General features: G+C 43.2%; 1 protein-coding gene across 5 annotated transcripts; it reads left to right on the top strand.

The window, feature by feature from the left end:
• Window positions 1-456: 456 nt before the first annotated feature.
• Window positions 457-14,718, top strand: EXOC3L1 (exocyst complex component 3 like 1). Of its 5 annotated transcripts, none has more exons than XM_089539573.1 (13): window positions 457-2,096; window positions 4,368-4,528; window positions 6,524-6,605; window positions 6,835-7,510; window positions 7,836-7,953; window positions 9,057-9,182; window positions 9,344-9,444; window positions 10,554-10,664; window positions 10,768-10,909; window positions 11,515-11,649; window positions 12,333-12,488; window positions 12,912-13,036; window positions 14,219-14,718. In XM_089539573.1, the coding sequence occupies exons 1-13, from the start codon at window positions 2,054-2,056 to the stop codon at window positions 14,403-14,405; spliced, it is 2,163 nt and encodes a 720-aa protein (XP_089395699.1). In that variant the 5' UTR covers window positions 457-2,053; the 3' UTR covers window positions 14,406-14,718. The 5 variants fall into 5 exon arrangements, with proteins under 5 accessions (XP_089395699.1, XP_089395698.1, XP_089395697.1 ...); XM_089539572.1 differs by having other exon boundaries at window positions 6,386-6,605; window positions 11,530-11,649; XM_089539571.1 differs by having other exon boundaries at window positions 6,386-6,605; window positions 11,515-11,640.
• The last annotated feature ends 3,231 nt before the right edge of the window (window positions 14,719-17,949 follow it).

The raw sequence follows: 17,949 nt of genomic DNA, 5'->3' as shown, positions 1-17,949 counted from the left end.
TGCTACTCTGATGATGTAAAGCTAGACTCTAATAGGACTGCCTTTGATATCTTTGGTATTTTAATATATTGTTTCCTTATCAAGGGCTGAAGCCTTGGGAAAATTAAATTGCCCTGCAGTATACATATACAGTTGGCTCTTGCCAACCACAGGTTTGCCACCAATGGATCTCAGCATCCGCAGATGGCCCTGCCCCATTCAACCCAATGGTGGTGCATGCATGCAGCTGCACCACTATGCCATGTGCATAGTTGAAACCACCAGGACTTGAGGTCCCACAGTTTTTGGCATCCATGGGGGGTCCAGGAAAGAAGCCCCATGGATACGAAGGGCTGAGTGTACTATAGCACACACTATAGTTGCCACAAATTACTCCTCTAATAATAATAATAAGTTTATTTGTTTTGTTTGTATTTTCCCGCTTCTCCTAACGGATCGAAGCGGGATTACAACCAAAAATCTCCATACAGGCAATCATGTGTAAAATACATATCATAAAAACAGCACAAAGTATAAAAATTTCAATTACAGTGGGACCTTGTTATTTGCTGGGGTTTGGTTCCAGGATCCTCTGGATAACAAAATGCATGGATGCTCAAGGCCCATTAAATATAATGGCAGAGCAAAACGGTGTCCCTTATTATAAAATGGAAAATCAATATTTGCTATTTGGAATTTATACTTTTTTTGGAATATTTTCAAGCTGTGGATGCTTGAATCTGTGGATAAAAAAATCCGTGGATAAGGAGGGCCGACTATATTGCTTTTTCACTTATGCTATATATTATTCTCTTCTGTTTCGGCCTTGTCATGTCTTTTGGTTATCTCTGTGCTCAGACACAGATTGCTTCCTGCTGATTTGGGAATCTGTAGTTGCAAATTGTTCTGGAGGTGGGGGTCAAGTAGGGCTGGTTATCTTACTGGATAGCAAAAGCCGTAGTCCATTGTAACTGCTGTGTTGTTCCAAGCTGAACCACAATCCACTGTGAAAATATCTTGTAATGCAGTGCTGGGTGGGAACTGAATTTGTGTAGACTCCAAAATCCTTGGGACTTGTGTCAGCATATCCTCTCCACACACAGTACAGACAGTAATAACCACATAGGATTGGCCAAATGAAATAAAAACTATCTGATCAATATGCATCTCTCAGTGCTCCAGCAAATCATTGTGGGAGGCACATGGTTTAAACTGAACCAAACTATGCTCATGAGCGGTGATAGCTAAAGACATTTTGCTATTTGAGGCAGAATAGGAAATGGTACTTACTATCCATCCACCTAAGGCAAGGTGCGTAGTGCACAAAGGCTTCAACCACACTGTAGAAATAATCCAGTTTGACACCACTTTAACTGCCATGAATCATATGTTGTCTTGTTAAACCAGGTGTCCCCTATCCTATATCTACGCATTTAATTTTTTTCTGCCAAAGTGCAGTCAGTACCTTACATTTCTCCCAGTATAAGTTAATTTTATTAGTTTTGGCCCAGCTTTCTAATCTATTGAGGCCATTTTGAATTTTGATCCTCTCCTCCAAGGTATTAGCTACTCCACCTAATTTGGTGTCATCTGCAAATTTGATAAGAATACCATAGCACTGAGCCAGGGCAGTCAAAGCAGTGTTATTTCTGAAGTGTAATGGAGCCCTAACTTGTATGTTCTTTCTCCTTACTGTAATTACTTTTGCCATCTTCACCACACACTGATGTTGCTTGGCCACACGTGTCTCTATTTTCATCTGGGAAATGTTGGCATGTCTATGCATGGTACAGACATGTGCCAACAGGTGCATACATACACACACACACACACACACACACACACACACAGTGCATTGTTCTGGGCCGGTTTCCTCTGCATTCCTAAATAATAAAAGCATCCAGCACATTTCCCGTTTCCCTTGCCCTCCCATTCCTGCATCCTGAGTATATCTGCAGTATTTGCACAACAAGCCCCTGAGGAACTGTGAGTAGTATCCTTGGCAGAAATTGCTATTCCTTGGCTCTGCTTGGCCCAGCCCTAAGCTCTGGATTTGTGCGCTGCAATTGAAGCAATGGGCATGTCTGCTGAGGAGGATGATCCCACCAGCCCCAAAGGTAATAGAAATGCAACCGGACCCCAACTGTTTAGTAGAGGGGGGGGGGATGTCCCATGATGTGAACACTGAGTAAAGCATGCCTCCCATCTATGTAGCTCTCCCCCCTACTCTCCATACCCTTTGGGAAGAAGTAACTTCCTACTGTACTCTGACTCTGTGCTATGGAATTCTTATCAAATTTGCAAATTACATCCCAGGTAAGAAAAACAGTTTTAAACAAACCCTTTTTTCCTCTCTCTCCCTCTCACTACAATCTGTGTTCAGATTTCAGCTACTGCAATGTTCTGGATATTGCAACCTTGTCAATTAAAGGAGAAGGTAGCAAGCAGTCTGAAAGAGACGATTTGCATGTGGTAGTTATGAACTGGTCTTTTTGGAAATAAACTTGTTCTAATAAGCTTGGAGGGGATTAAAGCGACTTGGGGGGAACCAGCAGGTATTAAAAAGAGGTTCAGTTATGACCCTAAAGGTGCAAATGTGGGTCTCTGTGGGCACCAGGAGCTGGCTGGCTGGGTGGAATAACACTCCTGGGGCCTTCCTATTTTTTAGGGCCTGCCACATGAAAGACCATGTTCTTTCATTTTCTGGCATTGAACTCACAGCAACAGAGGTCGGAGAATGTGCAGGTCCACAGTCATGAAGGATCTCTATGAGAGAGGGTCCATTCAGCCTAGCCTCTCTAGGGTTAATTTATCAGGGTCTTCTGTGAGAAACAGACAACAAATATGGCTGGACAATTCTGCTGAGCCATGGTTCCTCCCTTCCAACTATTCCAGTTTGGCAAAGACACTCCCAATTAATCTGTTGCAATATAGGATGTTTTATTTTATTTTTTCCAGCTTTCTAAAGCCTCTGTTTCTCTTTCCTCCCTCTCCCACCTTCCTTCAATTGCTGCAAACTTGGTTCAGAGTTAAAAACTGGTTTGCATCCAATTAATAGAGGGAAGAAAAAGTAGAATCGTGCCCTTCCCAAGAGGCTCAGGAAAAAGCAAACTGCTGCAGCCACTCCTAGCTTGTATGGTGTTCCTCATTAATAACTTTTGCGATCTTCACCATGCTCTGATGTTGCTTGGCCACACCTGGTTTGTTTTGAAAAATGTTGGAGAGTATTTTGGGAGATTGGTGAGATAAATAAATCATGCCAAACTTAGAAGACGTCTAATGCTTTATGTCAACACTTGAAAACCACATAGTTGTGTTTGCTATATGGTGCATGCAGACATCCTAGGACATGTTGGTGCCTGAAACAGAACAAATGGCACCCACCACTTACCTAAGTGAACATGCATTGCAGGAGGTTACGGTTACCCATCACTCACCATACTGTTAGGTTCTAGACAGAAAGTTTGTAAACAATGGTGTCACTAGGGTTGGTGTCACCCTCCCACTGACTTCCCATTTCACACCATACAGAATCCGTAGTAATGTTTTTTTGCACCAATGTTACTCGTAAATCATAATCCCCATATACCACTGAATATCATGCTAATAGTTGTGACATACATAACCATAGAATCAGAATTGTAGAGCTGGAAGATACCACAAGGGCCATCCAGTCCAACCCCCTGCCATGCAAAATTAAAATTATACCTTCAAATTACATTATCATACACACTACCTGCATGTATTTACACATACCTAATGAAGATCTGGTTAAAATGTGATGTTTTTAAAGAAATTTTTAAGAGAATATGTTTTTAAAAAATGAAAAATTTGAAATTTGAAATTTTAATATTAAAAAAATTCTGGGCCCTCTCCTTTCTCTTCCATTGAGCTTCACCCTACTCTTACCATCTCTTAAAGAATTTTAAAGGGGAGCAGATGAATGCCACAGACCATTTCTACCAAAAGGTAGGTGTTTGAGGAGCAGTGGTGTCAACCCCCTTTATGGTGTCACCTGGTGTGGTCTGCACTCTCCACAGCCCCCAATGATGCCACTGTTTTTAAATAACTAAAATGTGTCTTCCAGGAATCCAAATGAATGATGCATGAAATAAAACACCCTCCATCTCTCTCACACTGATAGAGCTTCCTGTTTTCCTGATGAAGTCAGCCTGTCTTCCAGTGCTGGGCCATTGTGCCTCCAAGCACCAAAGATTTCCCCTCCAGCAAAATGTTGGTTGCTTCTGCCTGCATCTTTTCTTGACTAAATCAGGCCCTGGCAGTCACATCCTGTTTGCTTCCTACATATCAGGAAAACAGATGGGATGGAAAAGGTATTCCTGTCTGGTTAAAGATGTACTGGTTGACTTTTCTTTTCTCTGGCTCAGATGGAGAATGGCCTGAAGTGGGAAAGGCTGAAAAATTAGCAAGAGGAGCTGCCTTAAAATGGGCATCTGGAGTGTTTTACAGAGCAAACAAATTGGAGGGCCTTGAGCAGTATCGGGTCCGGGAGATGCAGCGCAACGGCTCCATCCAGTCTCGCATAAAGGTGAGTGGCCACAGCATGGACCCTTCTCCCGAAACATCTAGGGTTGACTCTGACCAAGACACTGATGTTTAAAAACACAAGCCCTCTCGGTATATTCTTGTTCTCCAGTCATGGTCTTCCTCTGGCTATTAACTTACCTATTGATTTAGTCTTGTTTTTATACTATCATTCAAGGAAAACTCCCAGAGGTTTGCATTCAAGGAAAGTACAAAAGCAATTGAAAATAGAACAAAAACCAAAACCAGATCCAAGTAGTCATTTCTTTATAAGATTTTAAATGTTAAAAATTTTAAAAGGAAAAAGGCAGGGTCAGAAGTGTATCCAAAGGCTTTGAAAAAACACACAGGTAGTTGCTTGATGCCACAAGTGCAGTGACATGAGTGCCGGATGGATCTTTCTGTGGATAGTATTCCACAGTTAGGGCACTGTCGCTAAGAAAGTTTACTCAAATTACCACTGGCATTGGTTCCACTACAGAAGTTTTTAATTGGAGTACAATGTCCATCAATCCTAACCGACATAGCTATTTGTGGGGGACCATGGGAGTCTAACAGCATATTCAGGGCCACATTTTCTGCAATCCTCTCTTAACACAGGAGCAGACATATTTGGCAGTAGGCTATCTTTGAATCACCCCAATCCTAAATTATGAAGGGCATTAAAAGTCAAATATAAATAAGGAACTGAAAGCAAGTAGCCAAGCAGCAAACAGAAAGGAGACAAGCTTCGTGTGCTCTATGATGGTCAACTGTTATCCAGTGTTTATTCAGTGTTTAAAAAGCCCAATCTGCCAATTCTGTCCTCCTGGACTCCCCTCAACTTCCTCCAGGGGCATCACTGTGGAGGTTTGAGAAATGCAGATTACACCAGGTGAAACCCTGAAGTGGGATGTCTGTCTGAAATCCCCCCCTGCTGCCATTGCTCCCTGCTGCCAGCCAGGGCACCTCTGCAAAAGTGGGGAGGATGCTGCCATTGCAGAGCTTTGCTACGCCTTTCCAGGCCTGGCTGAGTGGGTGAAGGAGGCTGTGGGAAGGAAGGGCACTCTGCTGTCTCAACCACCTGGCCAGCCAGCCACCCAGTTCTTTCCAGGACTAGCTTTCCTGGTCTTGCTGGGTAGTCAAGGCAGCGATAGGAAAGGGGAATCAGGGCAGTCCACAGCCACCTAGGCCTTTCCGGGTCTGGCCAGGGGATAAGTCTACTGCTGCTGCTGCCAACCCACAACAGGTGATGCCAACCCTCCTTCTTTTCCTAGGCTACAAGCAATGCAGAGGATGCCAGATAAGCCTGCTGGAGCCTCCTCTTGCTCCTACTGCTACTGCTGCTCTATCACCCTCTTTTGCCATCATGGCATTGCCACTAGAACCTTGCCCACCACTCAAAGACTGAACAAGATATCCAGAATACAGGGAGCAGGGCCCAGGGACTGGAGGTTTCAGGCAGAGGCCAAAGGTCTGGGACCTTAGGTCAGAGCCAGGCTGCCCATGATGATTAGTTACTGGAGCAAGAGAGTTGTAGGCTTCTTTTATTCTCCCAGAATATCAGACTAGAAATGTCTTTCGCCTCATCCAGCAAGGCTGGATTTTATTTATATAACCAGAACCAGTTTACAGAAGGCTTGCCATTTTTTATGATAACCTCACCACAAATGAGAATAGGAACCTTTCTGGCCTTTCCTCCTCTTATTGGTTCCATTTTGTAGTCCGCCTTCATAAAGCCAGCTGGTTAAATCCCACCATTTTAAGCAATTGCACCCCATGTCTAGGCTGCAGGCTTGAGTTTTGAAGACCCAGTCTTTTTTGCTGCCTGAGAAGTGTTCTTGACCTCTTCACAACAGTACAACTTTGTTCTCTCCCTTAGTCAACTGTCCAGTCATACTTGGAGGGGGTGAGCATGGGCTTGGAGCAGCTACGTTCAGCCATCACAGATATCCTGCAAGTGCAGAAAGAGCTGGGGAGCGTACGACAGGACTTGACATCCAGTGTCAACTCTTTTCAGACTCTGCAAAGGATCCAGGAGATGGTGGTAGAGCATGCCCAGCTGAGTTCAGTTGTCCAGACATTGCCCAAGCTTTTCTCAGGTGAGAGCCTTCTGTGTGGCCACATCCAGGTTCTCTGGAACTTCATATCTGGTACATAAATCCTGAGGAGCTTTCTTGGCTGAGTGGGAACTAAAATTTGGGTCTTCTTCGCAGTTGTAGTCCAGCTCTGTAACCCATACACAACAATGTCTCTCTTTTCTCCTCCTCTAGGTTAAGCTTTTGAAATCCTAAATCTCTTCTGCCTTTTTCTCTCCACCTCTTGCAATAGTACATCAGCTACTTTCTGAGACTTTTGAGCTTCTGCAGAATAAGCATCTCCTGGAGGCCCACACCAGACTCATGGACCTGGAGAACTTACGGGATGACATCCTTTCCCAGCTGCATAATCACAACCTGCTTAGCCCTTTACATCTGGGCAGTTTGGAGTCCTACTTTGGAGGTCTATTGGAACTGAATGATGCCCTGGCCCAGCATTTGTGGCACATTGTAGGCCACAGCACAAAGTTGGTGTCTGAAGACCCTGCTCTCTTTGTATCTGCTGTGAGAATTATTGAGCGAGAAGAGAACATTGATGATGCCCTGCTACTAAGAACCCAGCCTCCTGGCTTCCTCCCTCCTGGGCGCCCAAAGTGCTGGAGACAGAAGTTCTTTCGAGTGATCCAGGACTCCATCGTGGCTGCACACTTCCAGGCTGTGCCAAGCAGTACCCTAGACCGTCATCTCACTAGGCATTTAGCATCCTTACAGAGCAACATCCTGGCAGAGCTGCATATCGTGAAAGATCTGATGGTCCAGTGCTGCCCACCTCACTATAACATCCTCATGGCCTTCACTACTATGTATCACCAAAGCCTTGCCAAACACCTGGATCACATTCTCACTTGGGATCTGGACAAGCAGGAGATCTTTGCTCTTCTCCACTGGGCAGTCCATGTTTACCCTAGGTCAGTATCCATGTTTACCCTAGATCAGTATCACAGCTGGTGATTGCGGTCCATAAGGGAAGAGCATAAGGGAAGGGTTGGACTGGATGGCCCTTGTGGTCTCTTCCAACTCCATGATTCTAACTAAGCTTGGCTATTCTGCTCCAGTTTCCTGCTGTGCATCCTACCTGGCCAGCATTGTTCTGTATGCCTGAGTAAAATAAATACTGTGTACTGTACATACACAAAATTTTACTGTTGGTATAGTTGAACAATCAGGCATTCTGTGGGAGCTTGTTGGAAACTTCTGTATATGTTGGCCTCGACTCTTCTTGTGGTTTTACAGCTCAGAAATGATGGCTCACCCAGATCTTCTCCCTGAAGTGGACACTTCAGTGTTAGGCCCTTTACTTCCATTGGAAAGAATAAAATATCTGGAGGAAACCTATCTGGAGAAAGTACAGGTGAGTGGGTGGACCAGGGTTAAGATACTACAAATCAGAATGGCTATGGATATTGAAACACCAGTGTCTTTAGGTATACTTCTTGAATGGAGTAGAAATTTAGATGCTCATTTGAAACTCTCTAAAGTTTTTCCATACTGAAGTCGAAGGCTTTCATGGCCTGCATCCATGGGTGGTTTTTTTTGGGCTATGTGGCCATGTTCTAGAAGAGTTTGTTTCTGATGTTTCTCCAGCATCTGTGGCTGGTATCTTCAGAGAATGCTGGCATGGAAGTGAGTGGTGCATACCCACACTGTGTGACCCTCTGTTGGGAGGAGTGATTTCCATGTTGATCTGTGTATTGTTCTGTTGTTGAATGGCAAGGCCTCAGGGCGGAAGGACATGCAAAGAGGATTTGTATCTGTTTAATTAGAGATCCATTGTTTGCTGACCCTGGGTGGTTCCCATCTGCATTTGATGAGTCCTCCAGGACTGATAGTCAGACCCTGCCAAGCTTAAGCAGTTGGACAGCTTTGGCAGGAAAGAGAAAGTCCTTAAGGTTGGCAGGGCTTGGCTACCAGTCCTGGAGGACACTAAGTTCAGGACCCAGCAAATGCAGGTGGGAAATAGGCTATGCATTCCCTCCACATCACCTATTTCTTTGTGCGAATGAGTTCCCCTGCCTAAAGGTTTGATTTGGGGTGAGGGCAAACCCAGCTGCCAAAGCTGTGTAATGTGCAGTTCTATGCAGTTTGCCTTCTAGTTTTGAAAGAGAAATATTGTCTTTCCTTTTGGCCAGCTCCCATTAACCTCAGAAAGCATAGCTCTTTGTCACAGATGATGGTGGTTGGAGTCCAACAACATGTGGCCACAATGTAGTACCCTCATTGTCTCTTTGTAGCAGTAGATAGAGGAGAGAACAGGGACAAGGAATGGTGAGATCACAGCAAGGCCAAGAGTGGCAGGGGGGAGCACACACTATGCATATGACTACTGACTCTCTGCTAGTATTTATCTAGAAACTTGGTAAATGAATTTGGAGTTAATTTGTTGAGTGGCTTGTGATCTTTGGGTGGTCCCCCAAAGGAGCAGCATTGCCCTGTAACCCTGTTTTGTCCTTCTAGGCCAGTATTGCTGAATGGATGCAAAAGACCCTGGAGATGGAGTTTAAAGAATGGTTCAGTGAAGAGGAACCAGAATCAGACTATCAAGGCTGCTTTCAGACCAGTCTGCCAAATATTATTATGAAGGTCAGAACAAGTCTAATAGGAGAGGAGGCCCCATCCCACAGTATAGAAGGAGAGCTATCTAATTTCTACACAATATATTCTTTAAGATTCAGGAACAAGACTCAGGAACAAGTCTGACCTCATTCACACAAATGCTTTTCTTTCTTTTCTGCCTATCTCAGATGCTGGATGAAAACATCCGGGTAGCATCCATCATCTCTGATACTCTCCGGGAAAAGATGTGCAATATGACTCTGAAAGAGCTGGAGATCTTTCTGGGCAGGTCAGTTCTTCCTATGTATTCCTATTTCAGAATGAAGGGTCAGAGTCAGGAAAGGACAGTGCTTAAAAGTACCTGGTTACAAATAACTATGTACCTATAATTAATTTGTTTCCCAGTTGCTAAGGTATAATAATATTACATTATAATTGTAACTGAACAAGAGAGCACAGCACTCTCTTTGCAGTATAACTATAACATTCATTTGCTATCTACAGAGGTCCAGAGCCTGGAATGTTGCATTTAAAAAGGAACTAAATACTTTAATAATTGCCCTGTTCACCCAACAAGCTACTTATTACAGAAAGATAATTTACTGACATACTTGTTATTAACAAGTCACTGTTAGTATTATACTGTTGAGAAAAAAATTATCTTTAGTGGCCCATGCAGATATTGCACTTTTAAAACAGAAAAAAATGTAAATTTGATTTTAGAGCAGTCCTTTCCAGCTGCAGCATGAGGTGCCCACTCTTGTGACCTTTCCAATCCCAACAGTCCATGATCTTCTCTCACATCAGTAAAACTTCATTTATAAAATAAAGGTTACTCAGCTTCAATATCCCAATTTCATATAAGACTAGGTTTTAAGGACATCAATGCAGGTGAGAAACAGGAATTATTTTCCAGAGATCTCATCCTTGAATTTGGAGAGCAAAGTAATCCTAATTTCTGCAAATAGTTTTACAAGATTGCCAATTCCTATAATCTGTCAAACCATTGAGAACTTTTCTGTCACAAAGGCAATCACTGTCAGAATGTTATGTCTTATATGTTTCTTTGTACCCTCTACTGCAGTGGCTGTAAACCAGCCTTCTTTTAAATATGCTGACCAAATAGGTTGAATGGAATTGTGTTTACTGAGTATAATTTGAATCTATCATATTCACACATTCCCTTTAGCAAGTTGTCAACTCACAACCTGGTCCACATTTACCCTGGCACCAGTAGTTCCACCTTTGTAGCCATGTGTTAAAGGAGGATCAGTTGCAAGCTTGGCGCATGGTGCAGATGTAGTTACACATAATCCCCCTGCCATTCAGCATGGCTTCAATCACAATATACCACAGAACTACTGCATGGGTTTTGACAACTATTATACTTCTCTACAGCCTGTATGAGGATCTGGTGAAATTTGGCATGGAGCACCAACAAGAGCCCACTGCATCCAAATGCTATGCACCATACTTGATGTCAACTCTCAACAACTGTCTGGCCCTCAGGTATTTGCAAAGGCTGTGATAATATCCATCCTGCACTCAGACTCTCATTGCTAGAATATCTGCCACAAACTTACTTCCTCACTGTTTTTCTTTCTATTGGCAGCACCTCCATCCCAGCTCTGTATACAGATGGGGCATCATCACTTGAGCCTACAAAGGTGCCGCCGTCCTTGGACATAGCCCTGGAGAAAGCCCAAAAGAAGGCTTGTCGGATGCTACTGGAGGAGATGCTGGTAGATCTGAAGGTATACAACTGCTGGGAACCTGGTACAGCATAGGGAATATGAAGCAGGAATTCCAATCAATATGATAAAGTGAAAGCTAGCATGGTGTAGTGATTCACTCATTGCACTATGACTTGGGAGATCAGGTTTCAATTCCCTGCTTGGCCATGGAAATCCACTGAGTGATCTTGGGCAAGTTATATTCCCTTAGTCCCAGAAAACCCTATGATAGGGTTGCTGTAATTCGGAAATGACATGAAGCCACACAACATGAGCAGCAGCAATGGTGTAAAGTATCTTTCACAGCCATCTTAAGCTTGAGCGATGGGCTGGCCAAAGTCTGGGATGCTAAGAGCATATTACATGCCAACCATGTTTTGGTAAAACTAGATTTTGAATAGGCCTTCTTGGGCTGTGTATTTGCATACTCCTTTCTACATATTTCTTTTCTGGGTTTATAATAATGTTATATTTACATAACTGAGTTTATGCCATTTTTGGTGAAGTTTGTCATGTATTTTATTGCAGCTTTTTAAGCCATTAAAAGTGTTTTTCTGGGAAGGAGGAGGAGGATATAAGATGTATGTTTTTAAAAAGGAATTGCTCATTAAGTTGTTTTATCTCAGCCTCTGTTCATACAGCTACCATCCCGTCAGTGGTTGTCTGATGGAACCCAGCTGATGAGCAGCATATGTGAGGTGATAGACAAGCATGCAAATCGCTTCTGCCGAACTCAAGAACCACTCAGCACAGTAAGATCAGTAAGATCTCTCCACAGCTGGGGATAGCATGGGGTCAACATTGGCAGGTGCTTGCAAGAAGAGGGCCAATTACTTTTCCCATCCATTATTTTTCAGATATCCTTAATTAAGAAAGCTCTTACAGACACAATGTATACTTAAAAGTGTTCTCCATGTGTAGCTTATTCCCAAGTAAATACACATAGGATAGATGACAGTGAGCCTTATTGTTCCTGGGAGGGCTCATTGTCAATGTCTTAATGCTCAATACTTGATGTCTTATTGAGTGAACATTTAGTACCCTTCAGAATAAGGCTGGGCTGGGCTGGGCTGGGCTGGGCATTCCATTCCTCAGTTTCCCAACAGGATTGAATTTGGAGCCTCCAACCCCTTCAGAAACTTGTGCACAAAATGACACATTTTGTTCCCAGCACAACATAAATGTCACAGTTTGTGAGAACTGCACAGAGGTTTGAGAAACTGCACAATTTTGACATAAAAATCTGTGCTCACAGTCTTTTCATGTACTGCTTTTACTTACAATATTTGAATGTTTCATAAATTAAATGATATGAAAGAAACTGAGGCTGACTGAACCTGTAGTCTTTTCCATTTTGCATGCATGACACGTTTCTGTCTGAGCATAGTGTCTGATTAAGAATAACCAGAACAACCATGCCTTGTTTTTTCTCCTTGGTGTCTAGTACCTTCTTTCAGAGACAGAGCATCTGGTCAGAAGCCAGTACCTCAGGGCCTTATTGCAGAAACGGATGGTGTGCCGGCACAGTGAGGAGAGGAGGCAAATGGCCAGGCGGATGTTGCAGGATGCCTCTCAGTTCAAGGAGCTCTTCTGTAACCTGGTGAGAAGGCAAAAACTATCATGGCTTCTCATACATAGCCCTGGCGATCACTGAGGAAAGGCCATCTGACTTTACTGGCCAATCAGCAAGTAAATGTTTCATATTTATGCAAGGACACACATGTACAAGGGATTTCCCAGCTCAGTGCAGCATTGATAAATCACATTCCTTTTAAAACGAGTTAGCTATGTTATACCAACCTAATTCATCAGTATGCCCACAGTTGTTACTATCTTCAACAAAGCTTTTACTTTGGTTGTAAGACTTTTTTGGATTACAATGACCATGTTGGCTGGGGGACTGTGAGAGTTGCAGTTAAGAAAACATAACTTTTCCAAACTCTGATATACAGTCCTAACAGCCAAAGGGCCAGAAGACTATGTTTATTGCATTGTTTAAACTTCCTCCTGCTTCCTTTCCCAGGGCTTGAAGGAGAACAAGCAGACCTTCAAAGTAATTGCTGATCTTCAGGAGCTCATCTCTCTCAAAGACCACAGCATCCTTAGCCTGGAAGTGCTGGGATTTGTATTAAAATATCCTGATGTCAGGTAAGGCATCCAGACCTTGCAAGATCTAGCATTTGTCATCTTGCACTAGCGTTCCCCAGTTATCAGATCTGCATTTTGCCACTCATAGAACAGGATTCTACATAATTGTGTGAGCATAACAGTTCTGCATACAGAATGTAGCTACACCTCACCTGTCACCAATCTCAGAACTCAAAGTGGTGCTATGATATCCCCACTCGAAGGCCCATTATGTGGCTATGAAGAGCAGGGTGAGGATAGGGAATCAGAGAAACATTTAGGTTTGTCAGCCAAATGCAGACCAAAGACATCAACTGGAGGCCTCCAGCGGACTCAGGAGATGATGTCACTGGTCTGTATCTAGCTATGTCCTCATAGTCAGATGCTTTCCCAATACTTTCTGCTCTCCACCAGCAATGACATGACAGTTGGGGGAGCTATCACAGTAAAACAGTGGGTCCTGGGGGTGCTTTGGCCATTGGGAAAGGAGGAAGAGAATGCCAATAGCCATGTTTAAGTATCTGAAGGGATGTCATTTTGAGGAGGAGCAAGCTTGCTTTTGGGTGCTCCAGAGACTAGGACACAGTGCAATGGATTCAAACTACAGGAAAAGAGATTCCACCTAAAGATTAGGAAGAACTTCCTGACAGTAAGAGCTGTTTGACAGTGAAATACGCTGACTTGGAATGTGCTGGAGTCTCTTCTTTTGGTAGTTTTTAAACAGAGGTTGAATAGTCATCTATTGGGAGTGGTTTGGTTGTGTCTTTCTGCATGGCAGGGAGTTGGACTAGATGGTCCTTGTGGTCTCTTCCAAATCTATGATTCTATTATTCTCTTCTTTCCCATCAGGATGGTAAAAAGGTCATTCCAGAGAGACTGTATTTCTATTGATCTGAACATTATTTTGCAGAACTGGCCTAAAAGAGGGCCAATTTTACCAGTAAGCAGAGCAAGGCAACTGCTTCTGGTTTGCAGAAGCTGAGATGCTACAATTGCAGTCCCTTCACTTGTCAAGTATTATATCTATGTTATAGTAATTTGAAGGAGATAGAGGGTGCTATTTTATTGTCAGTCTCACATATGTGGAATGTGGGAGGGAGTCATGTTGTCCTTCACCTCTGACTGCGTAATGTGTTGGGACAGTCCTAGAAACAAGAAACCAAGGGAAAGGTGTAATCAATTTTCCTCCTATCATTTTTCCAGCGATGATCACATTTCCATGCTCCTAGATTTGCGTGGAGACATCTCTAAAGAAGTCCGTAATAACGTGCTGGAGATCATGGCACAGAATCCTCAAGTCCTTCCTGAGAACTATGAGCACGTTTTTAGCCACATCTTGGTTTCTCCTCCAGAGCCACTCTTCTGTCTTGGCAAGTCCAAATGTGCTTGACATTGTCTAGATGCTGCTGTCAGACTGCCAACCAGGTTCTCTCTACAGCTGTGGCTTCATCCTAATCTTGCAGGACTGCAGCCACTGCCCTCGGACACAGCACTTGAGTGAGAGTGTGCTGTTTTGAATTGTTTTTGTTTGCGTAGAAACCAGATAGAAAACAACTCATTTTTATCCCCACTGCAGTGGTTAAAAACACACTGTGCCTGTGTGTGTTACGGAGGCTTATGTTATGTTCATTTGATACTCTGTGCTCCCTGCATTCACAAGTGCTTTATACTATTTCAGTATTCTATAAAGGTTATGCAAAGGAGTGATTGCCTGCTTTCTACAATTGGATTGGATTTTCTTCTGTGGCTGTGGCATCAATACAGTGCATTCACAAATGTATTGTTCCTCAATGCTAGTGAATTCTGTATATATCTGTGTATGTATACACACACACACACACACACACACACACACTTGTGACAGGGAAGCTGTTTGATGTAGCGTGTATGTGTGTGTATGTATCTGTGCATTCAAGCTGACTAGCTTATAGCAACCCCATCAAAGGGCTTTCTTGGCAAGATTTATTCAGAAGATGTTTGCCTTTGCAAACTCTGAGGCTGAGAGAGTGTAATTTGTCCAAGCTCACCCAGTGGATTTCCATGGCTGAGCAGGGATTTAAACTCCAGTCTCCCAGAGTCCTAGTCCAATATTCAAACCACTGCACCTTACTAGCTCAAGTGTTGTTAGTACCTTGTAGCATTTGGGAAAGAAGACAGCAGAAAGCTCACTTGCTGCCTGTCTCTCCTAGACTGCCTCTTGTTTATTGTACTGGTATTATAAATAGGCAAGATAATAGACTACTGTTGTAATGAAAATGTTCCCAATCATGCAGACTATAAAACATAAAAAACCTCTTTCTCAGTTATAGAGCATATCTACACTACAAACCTAGTTAGGTATTAAGCTGGTTAGGCAATCATGCACCAGAATTCTATATAAGTCTGTTTTTATTGTTGTTATATATCTCCAGGTCAACTCTGACTTATGGCAACTTTCTCATAGGGTTTTCTTGATAAGATTTATTCAGAGAGTGTTTGCTGGTGCCCTCTCCTGAAGCTGAGATAGATTGACTTGCCCAAGGTAACCCACTGGGTTTCCTGGCTGAGCAAACTCTAGGTCTCTTGAAGTTCTAGTTCAACATCAGGGCTACTCAAAGTGTTGGTCTCTGGACTGGTGTCAAACAACAAGCCATCAGGTGCCAGTCTCTGGATAGTTCTCAGGAAAGAAAGAAACAATTGCGCCACTGAGCACAAATATAATGCAGATCCCTGGCACGTTGGGTGTGATTCCCCTATAGCAGATAGCTTTAGAAGCACTACATTATACCACACTGGCTCTATCTCCTTACAAAGACCATATGAAGTAGAAGCAACGCTGCTTCACCAATCATCCTGGCTGAGTTAATGCTTGCATCCAAAAAGATTCCATGGCTTGAAAATAGTAACAAATATATAAATTCCAAAAAGAAACCTTGAATTTGCCATTTAATAGAAGAGACACCATTTTATTATGCCATTCTATTTAATGGGAATTGAACATCCACAGATTTTGCTATCCACCGGGGGGGGGGGGGTCTTGAAACCAAGGGACCACTGTACCTTAATTCCTTTCATTTTTTATCCCTTAGGGACCCTTGCAGGCCACAAAAAATATCCTAAGGGGGTCACATGCTGCCCTTGGGCCACTTTTTCCACCCCGATGTAGACAAACTATTGCCTAATTCAGCCCTTGATCCTTTCCTTAAATAGACTGAACTTTGAGGGGGAAAAGTTCTGAATGCTGTTTCTCTTTTTCAGCCCTAACCCTTAAGCTGTTATGGGAAACAGGTGCACCTGCCCACAACGCAAGGCTAAATTTGGTTTGCTGCTATTATCAGTTCAACCCCTTCAGAGACAGGAGGGGAAAGCAAGTCCAGCTGCCAACGTGCTCCTGGGCACAGCTGCCATGTCAGTATAAAGCAAGTGGTACTGGGTGCTGTGAAACTCCCAGGGGGTGCTAACTGAAGTGGTGTTCCTGTGGGCAGCTGCTGCCTACCTAGTCTTCCTTCCAGTGTCTGTGGTGAGTAGCAGGAGCGTACCCACAAGCAACTCAGGGCTGTGCCACCCAGTGTTTTTGCTTTCATTTTAGCTTGCTTACTTCCTCGCCTTGGTTCAGGAAAAGTGGAGATGGCTGGGGGCTGCAGTTCCTTTCCCACAATAACTATGAGGTAACTACCACTTGGTGGCTTAGTGGTTAAGATGCCAGTTCTGATGATCATAAAGTCAGAAGGCTGGCAGTTGGAGGCCCAACTACTGCATGACGGAGTGAGCTGCCATCACTAGTATCGGCTTCTGCCAACCTATCAGTCTGAAAGCATGCAAATGCAAGTAGATTAATAGGTACCTCTTTGGTGGGAAGGTAAACAGCGTTCTGTGCAGTCATGCTGGCCACGGAGTCATCTTTGGACAACACTGGCTCTTTGGATTGAAATGGAGATGAGTACTGTCCTCTACAGTTGGATATGACGACATTAATGTCAAGGGAAAACTACCTTTACCTTATCTACCATTTGAACAGGTTCACAGGCCATCTTAGTCAACATATTTGCACTAATGGAACAGGAGGCAAATAGTAAAAGAAAGAGAAATGTAGATTGTTGTACCATACTTAATAAAAATAAGACATCCCCTGAAAATAAACCATAGTGTGTCTCCTTGAGGAAAAATAAATATAAGACAAGTGTCTTGTTTTTAGGGAAACACGGTATTTAAACAGGGCTCTCATATCACCTCTTAACTGTCTCTTCTCCAGGCTTAACATCCCCAGCTCCCTAAGTCTTTCCTCATAGGAGATGGTTTCCAGACCCTTTACCATTTTAGTCGCCCTCCTTTGGATATGCTACAGTTTCTCAACATCCTTTTAAAATTGTAGTGCCCAGAACTGGACACAGCATTCCAAGTGAGGCCTGACGAAAGCAGAATGGAGTGGCACTATTACTTCCCTTGAGTTAGACGCTATATTTCTATTGATGAATCCTAAAATTGCATTGGCCTTTTTAGCTGCTGCATCACACTTGACTCACACTTGACTTGTAGTCTACTAGGTTAGGACTCCTAGAGCCCTTTCACACATAGTCTCCTTAACCCAAGTGTCCCCTTTCCTATATCTATGCATTTCATTTTTCTGCCCTAAGTGTAGTACTTTACATTTCTTGATGTTGAAATTCATTTTGTTAACTTTTGCCCAGCTTTCTAATCTATTAAGGTCATCTTGAATTTTGATCATCTATTGTGGTGTATTAGCTACTCCTCTTAATTTGGTGTCATTTGCAAACTTGATAAGACTGCCCTCTATTCTTTCATCCAAGTCATTGATAAAGATGTTGAATAGCACTGGGCCCAGGACAGACACCTGTGGCACTCCACTAGGCCTCAAAGTCCTCTCAAAACAGAAATCTCTTCATCTCCCTGTGGAGAGTACAGTAGCTCAAGGGTTTAGTGGGAAATGGCCTGAC

This window comes from Sceloporus occidentalis, unplaced genomic scaffold (genome assembly GCF_023333645.1).
Source record: "Sceloporus occidentalis isolate IW3139 unplaced genomic scaffold, rSceOcc1.0.p SCAF_10, whole genome shotgun sequence".
NCBI lineage: Eukaryota > Metazoa > Chordata > Lepidosauria > Squamata > Phrynosomatidae > Sceloporus > Sceloporus occidentalis.
Note: the sequence above shows the minus strand (reverse complement) of the source record. Positions and strands in the feature narration are given on the sequence as shown.

What these genes read in the sequence shown, in the direction of transcription:
- EXOC3L1 (XM_089539574.1), top strand. Translation starts at nt 2,054, where the DNA reads ATGGGCATGTCTGCTGAGGAGGATGATCCCACCAGCCCCAAAG. An exon ending in CAAGTCTAATAGGAGAGGAG is followed by an intron (nt 9,210 to 9,343) that starts GCCCCATCCCAC and finishes TGCCTATCTCAG; the next exon opens with ATGCTGGATGAAAACATCCG. An exon ending in AACAACTGTCTGGCCCTCAG is followed by an intron (nt 10,665 to 10,767) that starts GTATTTGCAAAG and finishes TTCTATTGGCAG; the next exon opens with CACCTCCATCCCAGCTCTGT.